At 29.8% G+C, this 20,123-nt stretch overlaps 1 protein-coding gene across 3 annotated transcripts; it reads left to right on the top strand.

The window, feature by feature from the left end:
* The first annotated feature begins 1,453 nt into the window (after positions 1 to 1,453).
* On the top strand, positions 1,454 to 8,451 carry LOC145185026 (coronin-6-like). Of its 3 annotated transcripts, XM_080060808.2 has the most exons (8): positions 2,254 to 2,289; positions 3,272 to 3,371; positions 5,465 to 5,902; positions 6,688 to 6,807; positions 6,888 to 6,995; positions 7,221 to 7,433; positions 7,616 to 7,936; positions 8,045 to 8,451. In XM_080060808.2, exons 2-8 carry the CDS (start codon positions 3,369 to 3,371, stop codon positions 8,315 to 8,317), a joined length of 1,476 nt encoding a protein of 491 aa, XP_079916934.2. In that variant the 5' UTR covers positions 2,254 to 2,289; positions 3,272 to 3,368; the 3' UTR covers positions 8,318 to 8,451. The 3 variants fall into 3 exon arrangements, with proteins under 3 accessions (XP_079916931.2, XP_079916933.2, XP_079916934.2); XM_080060805.2 differs by lacking the exons at positions 2,254 to 2,289; positions 3,272 to 3,371 and adding an exon at positions 1,454 to 1,954; XM_080060807.2 differs by lacking the exons at positions 2,254 to 2,289; positions 3,272 to 3,371 and adding an exon at positions 1,624 to 1,954 and having other exon boundaries at positions 8,048 to 8,451.
* Positions 8,452 to 20,123: the final 11,672 nt, after the last annotated feature.

Genomic DNA, 20,123 nt, shown 5'->3' with positions numbered 1-20,123 from the left:
TTACTCTGATAATTGCACAAAGAAAAGTGGCAAGGATATTGTAAGTTGTCCTGGAAAATTTAAAATTCCTGAAAAATTTAAAATACCTGAAAAATTTAAAATACCTGAAATAAATTGTATTGTTAGTTCTTATAGTTATTGTTAGTTATATTGTGCACTAAACATTAATTAGTATTAAAGTTTAATAAAAGTATAAAATGTAATTCTGGTGGTTATGGTGACTAAGTGCACCAATTTTTTGATTTTAGGACAAATCATAAAGCTTTATTGCATTTTGCTGACAAACTGTGTGTTCGAAAAACCAAGACTCTTCTTCATTACTTTTGATGAGAGAAGAAAGAAAACCTTTTTTTTTTTTTAAGGAAAACTTTTATTGCAAGACCCAAAATAACGTCTTTAGGTCGCATCTCTTAATTTTTTTCCAGCGCAGAATTCTATTGCATTTTGATAAGAAACGTCTTTAGATCGCATCTCTTAATTTTTTTCCAGCGCAGAATTCTATTGCATTTTGATAAGAAACGTCTTTAGATCGCATCTCTTAATTTTTTTCCAGCGCAGAATTCTATTGCATTTTGATAAGAAACGTCTTTAGATCGCATCTCTTAATTTTTTTCCAGCGCAGAATTCTATTGCATTTTGATAAGAAACGTCTTTAGATCGCATCTCTTAATTTTTTTCCAGCGCAGAATTCTATTGCATTTTGATAAGAAACGTCTTTAGGTCGCATCTCTTAATTTTTTTCCAGCGCAGAATTCTATTGCATTTTGATAAGAAACGTCTTTAGATCGCATCTCTTAATTTTTTTCCAGCGCAGAATTCTATTGCATTTTGATAAGAAACGTCTTTAGATCGCATCTCTTAATTTTTTTCCAGCGCAGAATTCTATTGCATTTTGATAAGAAACGTCTTTAGATCGCATCTCTTAATTTTTTTCCAGCGCAGAATTCTATTGCATTTTGATAAGAAACGTCTTTAGATCGCATCTCTTAATTTTTTTCCAGCGCAGAATTCTATTGCATTTTGATAAGAAACGTCTTTAGATCGCATCTCTTAATTTTTTTCCAGCGCAGAATTCTATTGCATTTTGATAAGAAACGTTTGAGCAAACTCTGACTTGCTCAAGTTTTGAGCAAGTCAGAGTTTGTGCAAATGTTTTTTGTTCTTCCTAGTTTTTGTTTGTTTAACCACGAGCAGAAAACTATTACATGATTGAACCCAAAAGACTCATAAAAGAGAAATATTTAGTTTAAAAAATGATTAAAATAGTTCTAATCTACTCAGCTTCTGGCCACCATCGATAATTAATACCAAACTTATTAAAAGTAATTAATTTAAAATTTGGCAGTGAATAGCCTTTGATTGCTGACGCGGCGGGTGACTTCCTTCAACTTTGAAACTTTATATTAAAAAGTATATTTTAAATATATGTAATGTGAGTTTCCTAATATTATGTGTGATTGAAAAATTACAGAAAAAGAAGCAGCAACACTTTCGGTTCCTGTTTTTTAAAAATCGGATTACACTATCATACAGCATTGAAATGTTCTTTACCTTATATGGGTAAATAGCATAATAGCATTGTTATGCAATGTTGGGTTATTCTTTTGACGCCTAAGAACCAGTCTTCTTTATTGATACTGAAAAGGGAGGAGTGAACTTAAGAACGGCGGCGAATTGGAAACGGCGGTGATAGTAAAGTTATCTTGCTACCAAGCATCATATTTATAATTTCTTTCGATAAGCATTCTTATTTCACATCATGAGTGGCATAGTAAGAAATTCTAAATACAGGCATGTATTCGGCAAGGCAGGAAAGAAAGAAGAATGCTATGAAGCTTTTAACCCCACAAACAGTGCTTCAGATGGTAATTTCATTGCTGCTAACGAAAAGTTTATTGCATGTTGTATTGCTGTTGGTGGTGGAGGTGCATTTATTGTCATTCCTGTTGAAAAAGTAAGTATTATGAACATAAAATACTTTTAATTTGTGAATTTGAATGGGAAATAATCCTCTTCGATCCAATATTTGCATATCAATATATATATGCATGTACAATATGTGAGTATTAAAAATAAACAGCAGCCATCTAGCTGCCTACCAACCTAGTTATTAACTATTAACTTTTCAGCCTAGAGTTTAAGAAGACATTAGATTATAAAATTTAATTCTTAGAACTGATTCTTTGTTTGATTGATGTACTATAAGTAAATTTTTGTGCCAAATATTCATCTCCTTTGTTTTATATAGTGTCAACCCTTACAAATTTGCTGTGCTGACAACTTTGCCAGGTAACCAAAATTACTTCAAACTGAGAATTAGAACATTTTTGGTCCCTAATAAGTTATTTTTTGTGTTCTATGTTAAAGTGCACTCAAAATTTTTTTACATTTTTGTAATCAGCAAAGTAAATTCATTGTGGAAACAATGTTTTAAGGTAGTTTTGGTTTAACTGGCGTTAAAATTACCACCCTCTAAACTTACCATCCTTTTGTGATTATCTTTCGGTTCTTTTCTTTCAGTTTTAATGTTTTAAAAGATTTTTTAACCAAAACACTATTTTTTCTTTAATTAAATTCTCTTCATTTAAATAAAATGTAGATAAAAGAGGCTTTCTGTTATTCTGATCATTATTCTGTTATCTACCCTGTAATTTCAGTTAAAATTTAATTGATTAAGCAAACAGTCAGGATTATGTTTAAACTATACTTAAAGCGTTAAATAATTTTCATTTTAAAAAACTGTGTAGGTAAATTTACCATTTGAAATCTACCTATTCATGACTCTATGGTAAAGTTGTGTACCATACAGTTTTTTTTTTTGAGAGAGAAAGTTTGAATCTCTTGTGTTATGGCTTTTTCTAAACTGCCTTTTAGTGAAGGAGATTTTTTCCCCGTTAAAAGTTTTAATGTTTGTTGTGATAAAAACTATTTTTACTTGTGTAATCGAATTTAAGAGTGAGTTTGTAAGGGTTGACATGTAGTTTTGTTTTCATGCAAAATTACGCTCTAATCTAATTTTATGAGTTATTGTCCTGAATCTATAAAAATATAAAAATATATTAGTTAGTTTTAAAGTATCCTCTTACCATAAACAATTACTTATTGTTTCTATTTAAGTTCTAACTTTATTGTGACCTCATTATTTAAAAAAATTGTCCAACCTGTTGATGGAAAGAAGATAGTTCAGGGAAAGTGTGCATTTAGTTAAGTATCGCTATCTTTTAAAGATTAGTAGTAACATTGGGTTCAATTATTTTTTTGTGTTTTACAGACTGTTTCTTGGCCAAGCTGAGCCTATTTTGAATTTCATCATTGGAGAGAGGATGAAATTTCCCAAGTTTAGTCAATCAACATTCGTTTAATAAAAAATGGTAATTTTTATAGTTTGCATTAATAAACTTCAATTCCCTTTATGCAAAAAGCATAAACTTCAATCCAAACAAAGTCAAAAAATACATTTTTTATGTTTTGAGGTTAGTTTTTACTGAAAAAAATATTTAAAAAACAACAACTTTATAAAAACAGTTTTTTTTGTAAGTTCTAACACTTTCTGTAAATAATCTTATTGTTTTCTTGTGATGAAATAATAAAAGAGGCTGTGTACTGCAGTTCACAAGGCAAAATGACCTAATTGGTTTTAATTAAGAGTTAAATGTTTATTGGGAAGGAAGTTTTTTAATTAACAGTATATCATCTTTAACTCTATGTAATTGGAATTGGGTTACTTTTAGAACTTGAGCAATTTTATTGTTCATTAGTATTAAATTCCATGTATCAAGTAGCCATAAAACAACTTACTGTTGTTTATTAGCTTCTATCTTCTAAAGCACTTTTTGGAACTTCTAGTCTTTTGTTTCTACAGGTTTAACAAGCAGAGTCAAAATAGGCATCAGGCACTATATATGTAAAATCCACAGAATGAAGATTGTATTTAGGATATGTCAAACTATTTTTTACTTGTATTTATTACCATTTTATATAAATTTTTTGAGGAGCATTTTTTTCTTTTCAAGGTGCTTCCAATTAAAGTTAAGTAGTGATTGTTTTTTTATGTTTTTTTTACAAAGCAAACAAATAAAATTAAAGCTTACTCTTGCAATAATAACAGTGATGTATTGTCATAATACTTTTGAAAATCTTACCCTGTTAATTCTCAACAGTTTTAAGTGGTAAGAATTCAGTTTTTGCTTCTAAAAAACTACTTAAAATTTAGTTATAGTCATTTTTTGAAACTTTGTCATATTACTCACCTTATTTACCATTTGAAAAACAAAATAATCCTTGAAGTCTGTTTAAAAGTATTGCACTGAAAAATTGATGTTTTATGAAATATCTTCAAACTTTCAAGTGCTTCTTCAAATGCAATTTTACTGTTTTCTTTTTCACCTTTTTTATTTTGTTGCTGTATTATTTAAATTAATCAACTATTTATATTTTTGGCCAAGATGATTAGCTATCATCTTTATGAAAAGAGCCACTAAAGGCTAATTGATAATTTCAAATGGCTTTCAACATTCTATATATATATTTACACATACATGCATGCATGCGCACATACACACCTTGATACCTTGATATTTGAAAGGCAAAAGGCCCTAAGTGACATTTTTGGTGAAAATGAGTTTTTTTGTGAACTTGTTTGTACTGTTAGTCTACATTTTTTCCCAAGATATGAGCCTTCATATCTAAGATTTAAGACGTTTTAAAATAAGAATTCAAAAAAAATCCAAAAAACTTTTGAATAGAAATGCACAGTTTTTTTAGCTCTCCTGAAAAATTGTGAAAATGTCATCTAAGGCCTTTTACTTTCAGGTATGTATGTATATATATACTTGTGTGTATAATTATATAAACATTTGTAAACAATTATTAGACAGAAGAATTTAATGTGGTACAAGTGGAAATTTACAGATGTTTAGAGTTGGTCAAAAACATTCCTAAAAAATGTCAGAAGATGAAAATATTAATCTGTGTTTCATGTTTTTGTGTATTTACTTTACGAAATTGTAAATTAAAAGCTTGGGAAAAGAATTAGGTCTTTATATTCTATTTTTTCTCGCTATTACTGAGACAAGGCAAGTAATCCCAATATTGCTGTCATGCCAAATAGGCTACTAATTTAAATATGGACCTATCATACACACTGTAATTTGTATCATGATCGTGTTAGGTTACTCAGATCATTTTGTTTTGACTGTGTAATTGATATTGTGAATTATATGTGTAATACCCCATTCACACCAACAAAACTGAGTTTTAATAGCAATCACTTTTAAAACGGTGTTTTATTTAACTACTGTTTTTTTAAACTCATTTATTTGAAACATTTTTTTAAAAAGCAGTGTGAATGGAAAAATGCGTCACAAGTTTTAATAACCATAAATAAAACAAGTTTTATTTTTGGTGTAAATGGGGTATAAGCATATATGTAAAGATTAAATTTCACCTAATTTGATCTTTTTAGACTGGTCGTCTTGAACCAGATTTTCCCAAGGTTGCTGCCCACAAAGAGTTTGTGCTAGATTTACAGTTTAACCCTTTTAATGATAACATGCTAGCGTCATGTAGTGAAGATGGTTCAATTAAGTTGTGGGATATACCTGATAATGGCTTTGTAACCAATGTTGATGACAGTAAGGCACTCCTCACTCTTGAATATCATGAGCGAAAGTGCTGTCAATTAGCATGGCATCCTATTGCATCAAATGTTTTGATGAGTGTTTCACAAGAACCAAAAGTATGCATCTGGAATCTGGAAGAAGGTGTTGCTGAAGTAGAAATCACATCTCATCCTCAACTAGTCTATAGTGCTGCATGGAGTTGCAAAGGAGATAAAATTGTCACCAGTTGCAAAGATAAGAAGTTCAGAATATTTGATGCTCGCTCTGGAGATTGTTTAGTGGTAAGAAGTATACTTTAACCTTCTCAATAATATTGAAGCTTACTTTAATTTTTCAGTAGAAACCTTAGCCATATATATAAATAGAAATATCTTAGCTTATATATATATATATAAGTAGAAACCTTAGCCAAGTTTGAAAAAAAAATAAAGTGTGTTTGAAAATTTGTTATACTATGGCTTTACATAACAGTGTTTCAAAAAAAAATTTAATGAGGTTTTGTGTATTTTTTAGGAATATTAAATTTTTAACTTTGTTTTTTGTCAATTTGGATGAAACTAATGAAATATTTCAATAAAAAAAACAAAAAACTATTAATCTATAAGTTTATCAATATTCATGTTAAGTGTTCAAACAAAATTTCTGAAATATTTTTCTGAAATTAATCTCCTTTGTTTACAGAATATCATTAAAATACCTTTTTGAATTTGCTTATATTATGAATGTTGGATTTGAGTGTACTTCTAGTAATTTGGATTGAAATACTTTTAACATACTATTGTTTTGTTCTTCTAAACAATTGCTGAATTTGAAGAAATTGAACATTAAATTACATTTCCATTTCCATCATGAAATACTTTCTGTTCTACTATTTCTTCCCTTATCAACTAATAACTATCTATTAGTTGAATCAATCATGAATGTCCTTTACTGGCAGTTGTGACTTATAAAGTACTGAATCATTTAATGTAACCATGAAATAAGCATTTATAAAAGGTTTGTAATTTTCTTATATTGTATGATTTAAATGCATTTTTTTAAGTTTTGCATTAAATTTATTGCTTAGGAAGGGCGTGGACATGAAGGATCAAAACCAAGTCGTGTCATTTTTACTTTTGATGACACTCTTCTTTTTTCAACTGGATTTTCAAAGATGAGTGATCGACAATATGCTTGTTGGGAAGTTGTAAGTATTTATCATTTCATTTTAATGGTAGTACTTTGACCTGTTCTAAGATTAAAAACTACTTTTTATTGAAATCTTAGGATGGAAATGAAATAAAAAATCTAGATCAGGTGGATTTGGATACTGCCAACAATGTTTTGATTCCAACGTATGATGCTGATACACAAGTTGTATTCCTTAGTGCTAAGGTAAAAAACTCATAAGACTTTAATTTTCTGGTTTGGGTTTGTGGTAAATCTCCCAAGGTTTCTGGTTTTATTATTAGTTGGTTATAGTTTTAAAGCAAGGAGAATTATCTATTGCTGTATTTTTAAGTGTGATTTGCAAAGCTACCTATCTACCTTTGGTCATGAAAAATGTTCTGTTCAGCTTGTCTGCTAATGTAAATATAGAACTAAAATTGTTGTTTATAGGGTGATAGCAACATCCGTTATTATGAGCTAGTGAATGAAAAGCCATATTTCTACTACATTGACACATATACTACTAATGCACCACAAAGAGGTCTTGGTGCAATACCTAAACGAAATGTAAATGTGAACATTTGTGAGATAGCAAGGTTCTACAAATTACACAGTGTTAAAACTGGTTACATTGAACCTACATCATTTTGTGTTCCAAGAAAGGTGAGTTAACGAAGTTCTTAATCATTAGTTAGGCATGGTTGTTATAAATATAATTTTTTTGATTGAATCTTAAATTCTCCCAATTTTATCGACCACTTAAGCTTTTAAACAAAATTACTTAAAAGGGTTTTTAATTAAAGTCTCTTAACTTTTAATATTATGAGGAGAATTTGTTTTTATAGAGTGAACTTTTTCAATCAGATCTTTACCCAGATTGTATAAGTGTTGAGCCTGCATTGGAAGCTGCCGAATGGTTTGAAGGAAAAGATGTTGAACCTAATCGTCTAGACATGAAAGAGTTGTTTCAATCTAAAACAAAGACTAAGACTGTTGCATCTGGTGGATTAAAAAAGGCTGGTGGTCTGAAAGGTTTGAAAGCTAAAAAAGATGCCAAAACGGCTGCAAAAGCAGATGTTAAAAAATCTGATGATGCTAAGAAAGCCGAACCAGCAGCTGAAGTCCCAGTTGCTGTTGCCCCTCCTAAAGATTCCCAAACTTCGCAGGTAAAACTTATTAAATTAAATTTTCTCGAAGAAAGATCTGAAATACTTAGCAACGGCTTCATTTTGTTTAATTTAGTAATTCACATTATAACAATCGTTTTCATTTAGAAGAGTACTCCTGCTGCAGTAGTATCCCAACCAGCTGCATCTATTGATTCAAAAGAGATCCACGATTTAAAAGAAGACATAAAATTACTGAAAGAAACTGAAAAAAAGAATCAAAAAGAAATCAAGGAGCTGAAGGATAAACTCAAAGATTACGACAAAATTACTAACGACATAAAACTATTGTGTGACGCCGTAAAAAAGAACGACGAAAGAATATCTGTATTAGAAAACATGGTTGAATCTGAAGAAGAACAAGAGGAAGGTGGTGAATAAAAATTTAAACAATATAATATATATCGAACGACGTGCTATAATTGTTATGCGATTGACTTCGGAAGTAACAAAGTATTGAAAATTTAAACTTGATTTTAATGCTCTGTTAGAAAAGATTTCACGAGTACTTTTGATATTTTGTCATGTTCGGGTGAGTTAAAGATCTCTTTTTATAAAGCAATTAAAGTGCGTTATCGTTCGTATGAATAAATTTGTGATTTGGAAAAAAGTAGCATGAAACTATTCTATTAATCGTTTTCAAATCGAGCAATCGAAGTTATGTAGACCTTTCAAAATTGTTGTTAGTGTGTCATTGATATTACAGCTGGATTTCTCTTTCGTTGTTGTAATTTGAATTGATTTTTTTTTCTCGTTGTTTCATTTTTATGTAGGTTTTTTTTTTTTTTTTTTTTTAATATATTTTTTGTTAAATATTTCATCAGATAAAAGTCATGTTTTTAAAGAACTCGACGTTGATGGTATTCAAAAATCTTAAAAAATATTTCTCCTTGTCATTTTATTTAAAAGCTTAATGTCCTAAGGAAAATATTTTTATGCGATAATGGAATTTATTTGTATTTTTATTAAACTGAATTAAAAACTACACGGGGAAAAACCGGGGGAAAATTTCATAAATTTTCGCACCTAGGGTCCTTTTCATCATATACTAGTGCTTATATAAAAGCCAAAAAAACCACCATTTCAGCCATCAAACTTTAAAACGTTTAACACTAAAGATTATTGAAATTTTCAAACAACATTTCCATTTTTCCCACAAGTAATAAGTGGGCAGCTCTGGGTCTTCCTCAATTATCATTTTAGAAAAATTCAGAAAAGGAGGATGGGCGGGGGAGAGGCTAGGAAGTTTATTTACAAAAATATTAATAGCAAATTTAAACTTTGCGTCAAAATCGCGTTAAACCTGTAAGTAAGCAAATCAAATTTTATAAAAAAAAGAATATCTTTTTTCCCGTAGTTATTCTTTGTATTTTATTAGAAATTTTAGAAAAAAAGTCTTAAATGGAATTTAACGTTAGTTAACGTCTCAACCACTCAAATTTTTTAAACATCCCACCACTGATCTCAAAATATAACTGGATAGCGTATTCAATTGCCTTTTTCAAAAAAATTTGAAGCCAAAATTGGCCTCCCAAGATGGCGGCGATCGGAGCTCCTAGCGGTGATCGATGTACATTTTATAAGGCTTTTTACAGAAATATTAAAGAAAATAAATAGAGTTTTGAAAGAAAAACTAGACTATGAAACAAAGTTTTAATGACTTTAAAGAAATGAAATGATTTCTAAAAAAATCTGACAATTAAAGTAATTATTTTGATACTAAGGTACAAAATATTCGATACTTTACGATTAAATAATATTTATGCACAATCTATGTACCTTTTAGTTCTTAGTTACCCAATGCAGTGTGCTAGAAGGTTGATAACATGACTAATGGTAAGCGACAGTGGTGTCTACTTACAATATTGACAAATTTTATATTTTCAATTTTTGTAGCAAGATACCAGATATATACATGCTGCATGAACTATTAGCTGAGTGCTGTGAGTACACGCAACTCAGGGGTTCCTTCTAGGATTATTTAATACATATATGTAATTAATGGATATAGTATTTAATAAAAATATTAGGTATTAAATATTATTTTTTAATATATGTTATTTTACTTATATATTATTCTTTGTAATATTCCAGCTCTCAATAATTGAGTCAATTGTTTTTAACTTGTTATTCAAATCAAATCATGAAGGGAATGTTTTGATAACATATATATTTTGTATGTTATCAAACATTATCAACATTATGTATCTTATCGAAAAATTTATGATACCTAAATTTACAATAAACCATCTGCATTAAATGTTGGATGCATTAGAACTTTCTTATCATTTCGAACAAACCAGTTTTTTAAAATTCAAAGACAGAGAGGGTTTAATTAAACACACCAATAGTGTTGCTATCAAATGCGAAGAAGCTGAAAGATGTTTCTAAAGGTTGCTTGCCTCAATAAATGGCCACCTTCCAAATGAAATAGGAATTCAAAATGCCATTTCTGGTGCTGTTTTGAGATCAGTTGATTACTCAAAAATATTTAATGAACAAACATCTCATATGTTTGACTCAGCTATAACTGATAACCATTTATTTGCACTGATTAAGCTTATTTCAGAAAACTATGCAAATATATATCTTTATCACCTGGGTAAAAAACAAACTGCCAAAATAACTGGAAAAAAGCTTAGAAAGCAATTAACAAAACTTATCCTATTCAAAAACCAGTCAAAAATATTTTTATGATATATATATATATATCATAAAAATATTTTATGATATATATATATATATATATATATATATATATATATATATATATATATATATATATATATATATATATAATAACTCTAGAAGGAACCTCTGAGTTGTGTGTAATCACAGCGCTCAGCTAATAGTTCATGCAGCATTTATAATTTTTTAGTGCCTATCTGATGAACTAATGCCTAAAAAACATTTTATCTTAAAAATAAAATCAGCTGCCTACCATGCTGTTGTGTTATTAACCTTCTAGCACACAGCATTGGGTAGTTAAGAACTAAAAGGTACATAAATTATATAACAAATGCTAACTATTTGAAACTTGAGATTTCTGCACAAGCAAACAAATACTTTTTCTTTACTTTTATTAAACAAACTAAATTAAAGCAAATTAAAATTAAAATTTGTACTTAGTTTTACTGAGAATTTTTATTTTATCATATCTATTCTAAAAAACGAAAATCTGAAAGTTAATATAGAGCAACTTATTGTAAGAATATGTTTTGTTAAATAAAAAAATATTTATATTTGAAATTTTTGTAAATATGTAATATTCCGTTATTTTTATGAATAAAATCTTATGTTAAACAAAAAAACTCGATTTTTATTAGAAAATTATATATTTATCAATATTTGAGCTTATGATATAAAACTTGATTATCATCAGTTTCTTAATTTTCATATCACCATTCCTTAATTCCGCCGCCATCTTGGGAGGCCAAAACTGGCTTCAAAAAATTTTTTCGTATACGCTATCCAGTTATATTTTGAGATCAGTGCATCCCACGCTTTAAAATTCTCAACGTTTCCATCAAGATTAAGTTTATGTACTATATACCGTAGTAGAATTTTTAAAACGTTAACTTTCGTAAATATATAAATTCCTTTGATAAATAGATCAAGAGAATCTTAATACTAACAGGCCGTGTCTATTAATCAATACATTTCGAGTTATGAATGTAACAAAAAACACAGGTCATTGTAAATAGTAGTTCACTAATAAAGTAAAACTTTACAAAAATTTATAAGTAACACCCGTTAAGCAGACTTTTAAAAGAGATAAAATATAGGTCAAATAGTTATTATAGTGTATTTACATATACATGCACAAATACACATACACAAATAAAATATCATAAAATGTACATAAACATAAAGAAAAAAGTTACAGAGGTAAAGAATGAAATTAAGTCTAACTTTTTAGGTTGAAATAATTGAGAGACTATAAGAATAGATTCCTGGACCTGCATACGGACCGGGGGTGCAATAAACTGGGGGCCATTTGTAGTATATACCTGTTTTACGTCTTGCATTGTGGTAACCGTTTTCAAATATATTTCTTTAAAAAAAACACGATGATTTACACAATCTTAGTAAAACTAAGTTTTATACATCTTTATTTAGCAATAAACGTGTTGAACTTATGAGATCAGTAAATGTGTTGTTAGCACAAAACTCATAATTTGAGTATAAAATAGATAAAATGTATATTTAACTAAGGTTTCTTTCAATTAAAGCTACTTGCTATATATACATTGAACAATAGAAACGATGTATTGGGAGATTATTGAGAGAGTCTAGAAACATGGACTTTTTAAAAAGACACTTCAGTAAATGCTATGTTAACACAAAAAAATAAGATTAGATGTAAATACAAACATAAAAAAAGTGTAAAAGTTCTATCTACTTTTACAATTTTAAAACTCTTTGTTTTGGGTCTTTTGATGGTCTGGAACTATATAAAATACAATCGTTTTTAAAGAAATAAATTGCATTAAGTAACACCAATTTTTTTTTTCATCCTGAAACCATAAAAAATCCAAAATTAACATAAGGATATTACACGACTTTTAACATTTACATACAGTATGTTGAGCCTCCATGCTTGATTTCTTTATGATAGCTATTGATAGTTATTGATAGCTATTGATTTTTTTTACAAATTGTTGTCTGATAAAAAGTTTTCACAGTCATGATCTGCTTCATTTTCTGCAAGTTCATCAATATTTATACCCACATCAATTTTTATACCCACATCAATATTTATACCCACATCAATATTACAAAAAACTGTTGGTTCAGCTGCTTGTTCGGCTTTCTTAGCATCATCAGACTTTTTAACATCTGCTTTTGCAGCCGTTTTAGCATCTTTTTTTTAAAATTTGCAAGATTCAATTTGTTTTACATATTCTCATCTTTTCTAAAAAAAATTCCTGAGTGTTTACATATGTCCCACTTGAAGCTTTCCAAACATTTTTTATAAAGGGTCTCTAATAAATTACGGAGTAACATGTATTGAAATTCAAAGTTGGTGAGCAATCATATCTGAAGATATATGCCCAAGTACTTTTCCTGCATCACCTGTGAGCTGACACTGCCTTTGTGCTTTCCTACTAGTTATTTGCTGTGCTATGCTAGCAACTTCAAAAAAAATTATTTCTATAGATATAATTATGATTGCTCTACTATGATTGCAACGAATGTTTGCATATGGACCTTTAGCATTAACAACCTGAAATTTTAATACAATAATTGTATTAAAATTTCAGGTATTAAGTATAATATCAAGTATAAAGCTTCAATAACTGCACGGTACCATCTGCATTAGATACGGTAGAAAAGGTCTTTAGCAAGATTAATGTTTCATCGCAAAATAAAGACATGTAGACGGTATTTGTATTTAAACGGGTTTTAGTACAACATTTTTACGTTTTGAAAGTTCAACTCAACTACCTTTTTCATTTCATGTAAAATTTTAAAATCAGACCATACAGCTGATTTCATTTCTTCATCTATAAACTCTAAGGAGGGATATATTTGATCTAAAAGGGTTTTTCTTAAAGCTTTGATTCAGATTAAAATGTTTTTAGTTTGAAATTGATTTTCTCAGATTTCCCGAAGCACCTTTAAGTAATTTCTAAATTCGATTAGTTTCTCAGAAATCTGTAAAATATGTGCTACCTAGCCATAGGCCCTTTACAGAAATAGTTCAAAATTCTTTTGAATTATTAGTTGGTCTTTTACATATAGTCAACGCAGAAATCCGGAAACATATAATACCAGTAGCTATAAGAGGAGACTATATTTTTAATGTTACTTATACGACTGGCAACTAAAATCGTAATCTGTTCGCTTGCAAAATTCTTGTTCTTTATTAAACTATTTTAAACATCATAACTATTCCTTCCCAAGAACCTTTGATAATACACCCTTTCACAAGAATAATATTCAGTGTATGAGCAACAGCCCATTTTAAAAATGATCTTGCTGGAGCATCACAGAGAAAAGTTCTAACTTTAACAGTGTGTTCAACTGATTTTATTGTCAGACCGGATAACTTTAAACCAAAACAATTCTTGTCATTCTTCCTTAAATGGATATAAAGACGTAGTTAAAAACACAATTAAGGAAGGAATTAAAGCATGGACGTATAAGAGTGGACGTGCAACTTATTACAGTTTAACTTTTTGTATTAATTTAAACTTTTATAGCATCAAAAAAAGCAAAGTTTACTGTTCCCACTTTGATAAAAGGCAGCATGGAGCTAACAACATCGTTTGAAAAAGCAGAATGTCTTAATAAACAATTTGAGTCTGCTTTTTCTAAAATTGACCACAATAACAAGTTTACATTCCCAAACAGGACTGATCAGGTATGCAATTTTGATTAATTTAATCTTAATGAATCTGCGGTTTTTGGTGAGTTGAGTAATTTGAAAAAATACAAAGCAATTGGCCCAGATGGCATAAGTCCTTATGTTCTCAATGAGTGTGCCACTGGATTAGCTTGGGCTATTTCTCTTCTGATAGCTTCATCATTTGAAACAGGTATAATACCTAATAATTGGAAAGAAGCAACTGTGATACCAATATAAAAACAAAAAGGTAAACAAAGCGACCCGTCTGAATATAGACCAATATCTATAACAGCCATAATATGTAAGATCATGTAAAGAATGTTGAAAAAACATATGATGAGTCACCTGGTTCAGAACAAGTTAGTTACTAAGCATCAACATGGCTTCGTTAGACAAAAATCATGTGTTACGAATTTATTAGAGACAATAGACATTACATCAGAGGCACTGAACTTTGGTCTTTACGCAATCATAATCTATCTGGATTTTGCGAAAGCTTTTGATAAAGTCTTTCATGAAGCGTTAGTTGTCAAATTAGAGGCATATGGTTTCAAAGGTAAACTACTGAGATGGCTAAAATCATTTCTTATGGACAGAAAACAAAGAGTTCTTATTGAGGAAAACTACTCTGAGTGGATAAAGGTTCAGAGTGGTGTGCCACAAGGTTCTGTTCTAGGTCCTTTACTGTTTATAATGTACATAAATGACATGCCAGATGTTGTCAAATGCTCACTTAAGCTCTTTGCTGATGACAGCAAACTAATAAATATAATAAAAAATCATTTGAAATTGAACAGCTGCAGACAGATCTTGATGCTGTGGCTAAATGGGCAGACAATTGGGAAATGGAGCTTAATGCTAGCAAATGCAAAGTACTAACAATAAAAAAATCGTCCAAAACAATAATCTATGACCACAAATTTAGTATACAAAATCAAGATAACAGCCGAACATATTTATTGTCTACCAACCAAGAGAGAGATCTTGGAATTTTAATAACTAGCGATCTAAAATGGTCAGCCCAATCAAAATATGCAGCAGTTAAAGCCAGTGCAGCACTAGCTTCACTTAAGCGGACGTTTAGATACTGGAACCCTTCAATGTTTAAAACACTTTATACCACATTTGTGAGACCTCACCTTGAGTATGGAAAGCCTGCATGGGCTCCAATCAACAAAATCGATAAAAAAGTTATCGAACGTGTACAAAGAAGAGCCACTAAATTATGCCATTCATTAAGGGGAAAAAAATATGAAGATAGACTAGCCATACTCAATATCGATCAATCAAAGCACGTAGCATACGAGCAGATGAAATTCAATATTTTAAGGAAAGCACTGGTTTTAATACTACATCCTGGATCCACCCTCCAAACAAGTCCCAATCTGGCGATTGTCCTGGGCCAGCAGCTGCAGTTAGAAGAAATAAGGAAAGAATAATCAAACAGCTTACAAATAGCTGTCGTCAAAGAGAATACTTTTTCTTAAATAGAGTGGTTAATGTTTGGAACACACTTCCGGATGCAGTTAAAAAATCAAAAACCACTAATTCGTTTAAAAACAGTTACGATGCCTATAAAAAAGAAAATAAAACAATATGAAACTTTAAATACAGTTCAGCTGTCATAGTTGACCATATTCATTTGGTCAGCTCCGCTTTATGCCACTGCTCAACCATATTATTATTATTATTATTATTATTATTATTATTATTATTATTATTATTTTTATTATTTTTATTATTTTTATTATTATTATTATTATTATTATTATTGTTATTATTATTATATATATATATTACACACGTCTTTTTAAGCCGTCGTTAATAGGTGTTAAATATGACAACTTTAAGACGTTTTAAATAAGACGACTTACAGTGTTTCATTTGAGACCAGTTTAAGACATCTTTAATACCAATTTCAAGTCGTCTTAAATTTGTCTTTAAGACGACTTGTTGTTGGGTGGGAAACGTCCATGATTAAAGACATCTTAAACTGGTTATTCCGTAAGACGTCTTGTTAAGATGTCTTATGGACGTCTTAAACTGGCTGTACCGATAGACGTCTTGTTAAGATAAGTTAAAGACGTCTTAAACTGGTTATTCTGAAAGACATCTTAAACTGGTTATTCCAAAAGACATCATAAACTGGTTGTTGCAACATACGTCTTGTTAAGATGTGTTAAAGACGTCTTAAAATGGTTGTTCCGACAGACGTCTTGTTCAGATGTCTTGCGGACGTCTTAAACTGGTTGTCGGAAGACGTCTTAATGAGGTGTGGAAAAGCCGTTATAAACACGTCTTTAACTAGTTGCAGACGTCTAGACGAGTTAAAGATAAGTTACATACGTCTTAACGTCGTCTCACGTTGAGTGGGGAGCTAAATTTGGTAACTCTTTTGATAAAGTTTAAATGATACACTTTACGCCACAACAAATTCCCTCACAAGCCAAACAATTTTAAAAATACATCATTAGCCAAACTTTTAACAAAACTTTAGGTAATGATGTATTTGTTGCAAAAAAAGTTGACTGTATGCAAAGTGTATGATTGCTGAGGTTTCAGGTAGGTTTATGCAAAAACTTAAGGCCGGTAGTTTCAACCTCCCTTTTCCGATGCTCGAAATTTACTATTTAATCTCATTGGCTGAAAAAAAAGGGAGTTTATTTGGAATTACATTACACGCTTCAGTAAAAGTTTTAGTTGTTCAAGATAGACCAAGTTTTGTAGAAACAACATTTGGTTTCACTCAAGTAAATACTGAAGATCGGTCCAGGAATCTCTTTTTACCATAGTTTATTATTGTTAGATGATTGGATGGAAATTGTTACTCACATGCAATAGTATTGTACCTATTAGGAATATTATTGTGTGTTATTATAAAAATCAATTGAATACATTCTTCTTTATCATTTGTTAGCCAAAACACTTCTTTACTTTCTTTATTGTAGTTGCCATTACAATTTATCACACAAGATTGCTTTGGCATTTTTCACATTTTATATGACCTATAAATATGAAGGATGCTGTCAAACAACGGTTTGGTTTTTATCGTTTTAACTCTTAAATATACAAATTATGCACTGCTACTTTAACATTAACACTTTCATAATGGAGCCCATACAAAGCAATCATTATACTGACTTAGTATAAAAAATAAAAACTTAGAATAAATAATGTCTTTCATCATTAAGTTTAATCACTCGTCAAATATAATATATTCTGTGAGGAGGGAAAATGAAAGAACTTATAAACATAACGTTTAAGTTTTACTTGTCTCAAACATCGACCAAAAGAAAGTGTGAGACAAAAGAAACACCAGGCGGGCATACAAGTACAATTGCATGTCACACAATTAAAATTAATTTAAAGCAATGGCAACTCAAAACTCAATTAGAACTACACTGATAAAATGATAATAGCTCAATCAGTAAGGTTTTTCTACAATTCTGTAACTATTTTATGATCTTTTAAAACAAGTCAAGACCAAAGACAAACGCTAATCAAAAGATAACTGGTTAAACCTGTTTTAGAGTGCCATGACTAAAAGGTCAAAGCAAAAGCACGAATCAAACAATCAATTTTATTGTTTTTTCAACAAAAAAAAATTGAAGCTAAAATTGGCTTCTCAAGATGGCGAAGATCAGAGCTCTAAGCGGTGACCGATATACATTTCATAAGGTTTTACAGAAATAATTAGAGTTCGTAAAAATATTGAAAGAAATGAAATGATATTTAAAAAATTAGACAATGAAGGAAGTTATTTAAACATTTTAACTAAAAAAACATATTTGTATTTAAAATTTATGTAAATGCGTAACATTCCGTTATTTTTAAGAGAAAAAAAAAATCAAATTTAATCAAAAAAAATAAATTTTTATTTAAAACTTATATATTTATCAATATATGAACAAAAGAATATAAGATATAAACATAATATATGAAATACTTGAACGTAAGAATATAAAACTTCATGACCATCATTTTCTAAATTTTCATGTAGCCAGTCGTTAACTCCGCCGCCATCTAGGGAGACCAAAACAGGCTTTAAAAAATTTGCTGTATACTCTATGCAGCTGAATTTGATTTTGATTTTGAAATCAACGGAGAAGACATACACATGGAGACTTATTCAACCTGCCATATAAATAAACGATAAAGCGAAAAGAAGAAAAGTTAAAAACAACAACCGGGAAAAGGCACGATGATTCATCAATCTTTCACGCAAGTAAATGATACAACGGAAAGAAAAGTTAAAAACAACTGGGAAGAGACCTAAACATGAAGACTCATCAACCTGCCATGTAAATAAATGAAATGGTATCGCAACCGAAAAACAAGCAAAAACTATAAAAGCTCAAAAAAAAAAAAAAAAATGTCTGACGGTTTGAAGAAGAGTTTTAAAAGGAGGGAGGAAGACGAAGTTTTTTAAAGAGAAGTAAATTAGAGTTTTTAAGAAAGTTTTTTTAAGAAGAATTTTCAAAGAGAAAAAAATTTTTGTGGTTGAAAAAATACTTTGATGAAGAAGCAGTTTTTATAAGTGAATAAAAGAGAAAAAGAAGAAGAAATATTCGATAATCAGAAGAAGTAAAGAGTTAAATAGAAATCAGAAGAAATATCGGTTTAAGAAGAATAACTAGAATTTTCAAATAAAGAAGAGATGTTCGTATAGAAAAAGAAGAACAAAAAGAGGAGTAATTGATCAAAAACAGCATCGAACACTACGAATATAAAATAGAGAATACTATTTGTATTTTATCAACTTAATGAATGTAAGAGTGCTAACCATTACGCACTAATAGAATGTTTATTGAGTTTTATTGTATAACAGAATATATTGAGGATGGCAAACACGGCCTTAACCCTTTAACGAATAAACCTTACCTATTCCTAACCAAACTATCCCAAAACCTCGCCCTTTCCTTACCTAGTAATCCCCACGCCATCAACTTCGATCCCAACCCTCCATATAACCCTTCCACATAAACCTAGAGCCAAAAACTCCCTCTCCCTAATCCCTTACCTCATCATCAATCAAAAAACTAACAAACATTTAATAATTTAATTTATGTTAAAAAAAACGCCGCCCTCAGCATAATGATATTAGGATTGTCCTAAATATGATAATTGCATCTTCCACTTCTCCAGTTATATCAACAAAGATCTTAGCATTTTTATATGCCCTTCTAGCAGTGTTCCCATCTCTAGTGTTACCAAAACTCTGTTTGGGGATTTCAACTTTAAGGCTTAGCTCCTCTCTAAACCTCTGTTGAATATTCTTTCTATTTTTTACTAACGCTTTTTCAAAAGAGGATTTGGCAAAGTATGCTTTAAAGTCTATCTTGAATCCCAAATGTAAAGTATACTCAAAATATCTGAGCCAGCAATGCTGTGTTGAAAGCTCTAAAGATAAAGCCTTTTCATTGACTGGTTTAAATCTATATCGATATATTGTTAAACTCACAGAACTTAGCTCCACAAGCATTATATGATTGAGAGGATAGATTGTTAGTGAGAGCATTCACCACTTTACCATCAAATACTGTTAATTCTAGTTTTTAAATTTAAAAGTGATTATTTCAGATTTGCTTCGGGTACTTCTAACTTTAAAGCCTGATCCTGAAAAAATCCGGACACTTTTGATAGCGAAAATAAATATGAAAAAATTAACTATTTAAATACTTTTTAATATTTAAATACCGGCCAAAGCATGCACATTTTAAATAGCTTGATGCATTTTAGTAGCGCTCAATTAGTGACAAAATGTCAACAAAAGAACAAATTTCAATAAAAAATATTTTGCACAAATATCTTGAAAATCCGCAGGCTACTGCAAGA

This window comes from Hydra viridissima, unplaced genomic scaffold, assembly GCF_058129835.1.
Source record: "Hydra viridissima isolate aposymbiotic clone 2 unplaced genomic scaffold, HvirCarnegie_v1 scaffold_7, whole genome shotgun sequence".
NCBI classification, from domain to species: Eukaryota; Metazoa; Cnidaria; class Hydrozoa; order Anthoathecata; family Hydridae; genus Hydra; species Hydra viridissima.
This window is presented reverse-complemented; position numbering and strand designations above follow the sequence as displayed.

Excerpts from the sequence above, each read along its gene's own strand:
- LOC145185026 (XM_080060805.2), top strand. The coding sequence starts at position 1,760 with ATGAGTGGCATAGTAAGAAATTCTAAATACAGGCATGTATTCGGCAAG. Across the intron at positions 6,996-7,220 it reads TTGTATTCCTTAGTGCTAAG|GGTGATAGCAACATCCGTTA; the intron begins GTAAAAAACTCA and ends TGTTGTTTATAG. Across the intron at positions 7,937-8,044 it reads AAGATTCCCAAACTTCGCAG|AAGAGTACTCCTGCTGCAGT; the intron begins GTAAAACTTATT and ends GTTTTCATTTAG.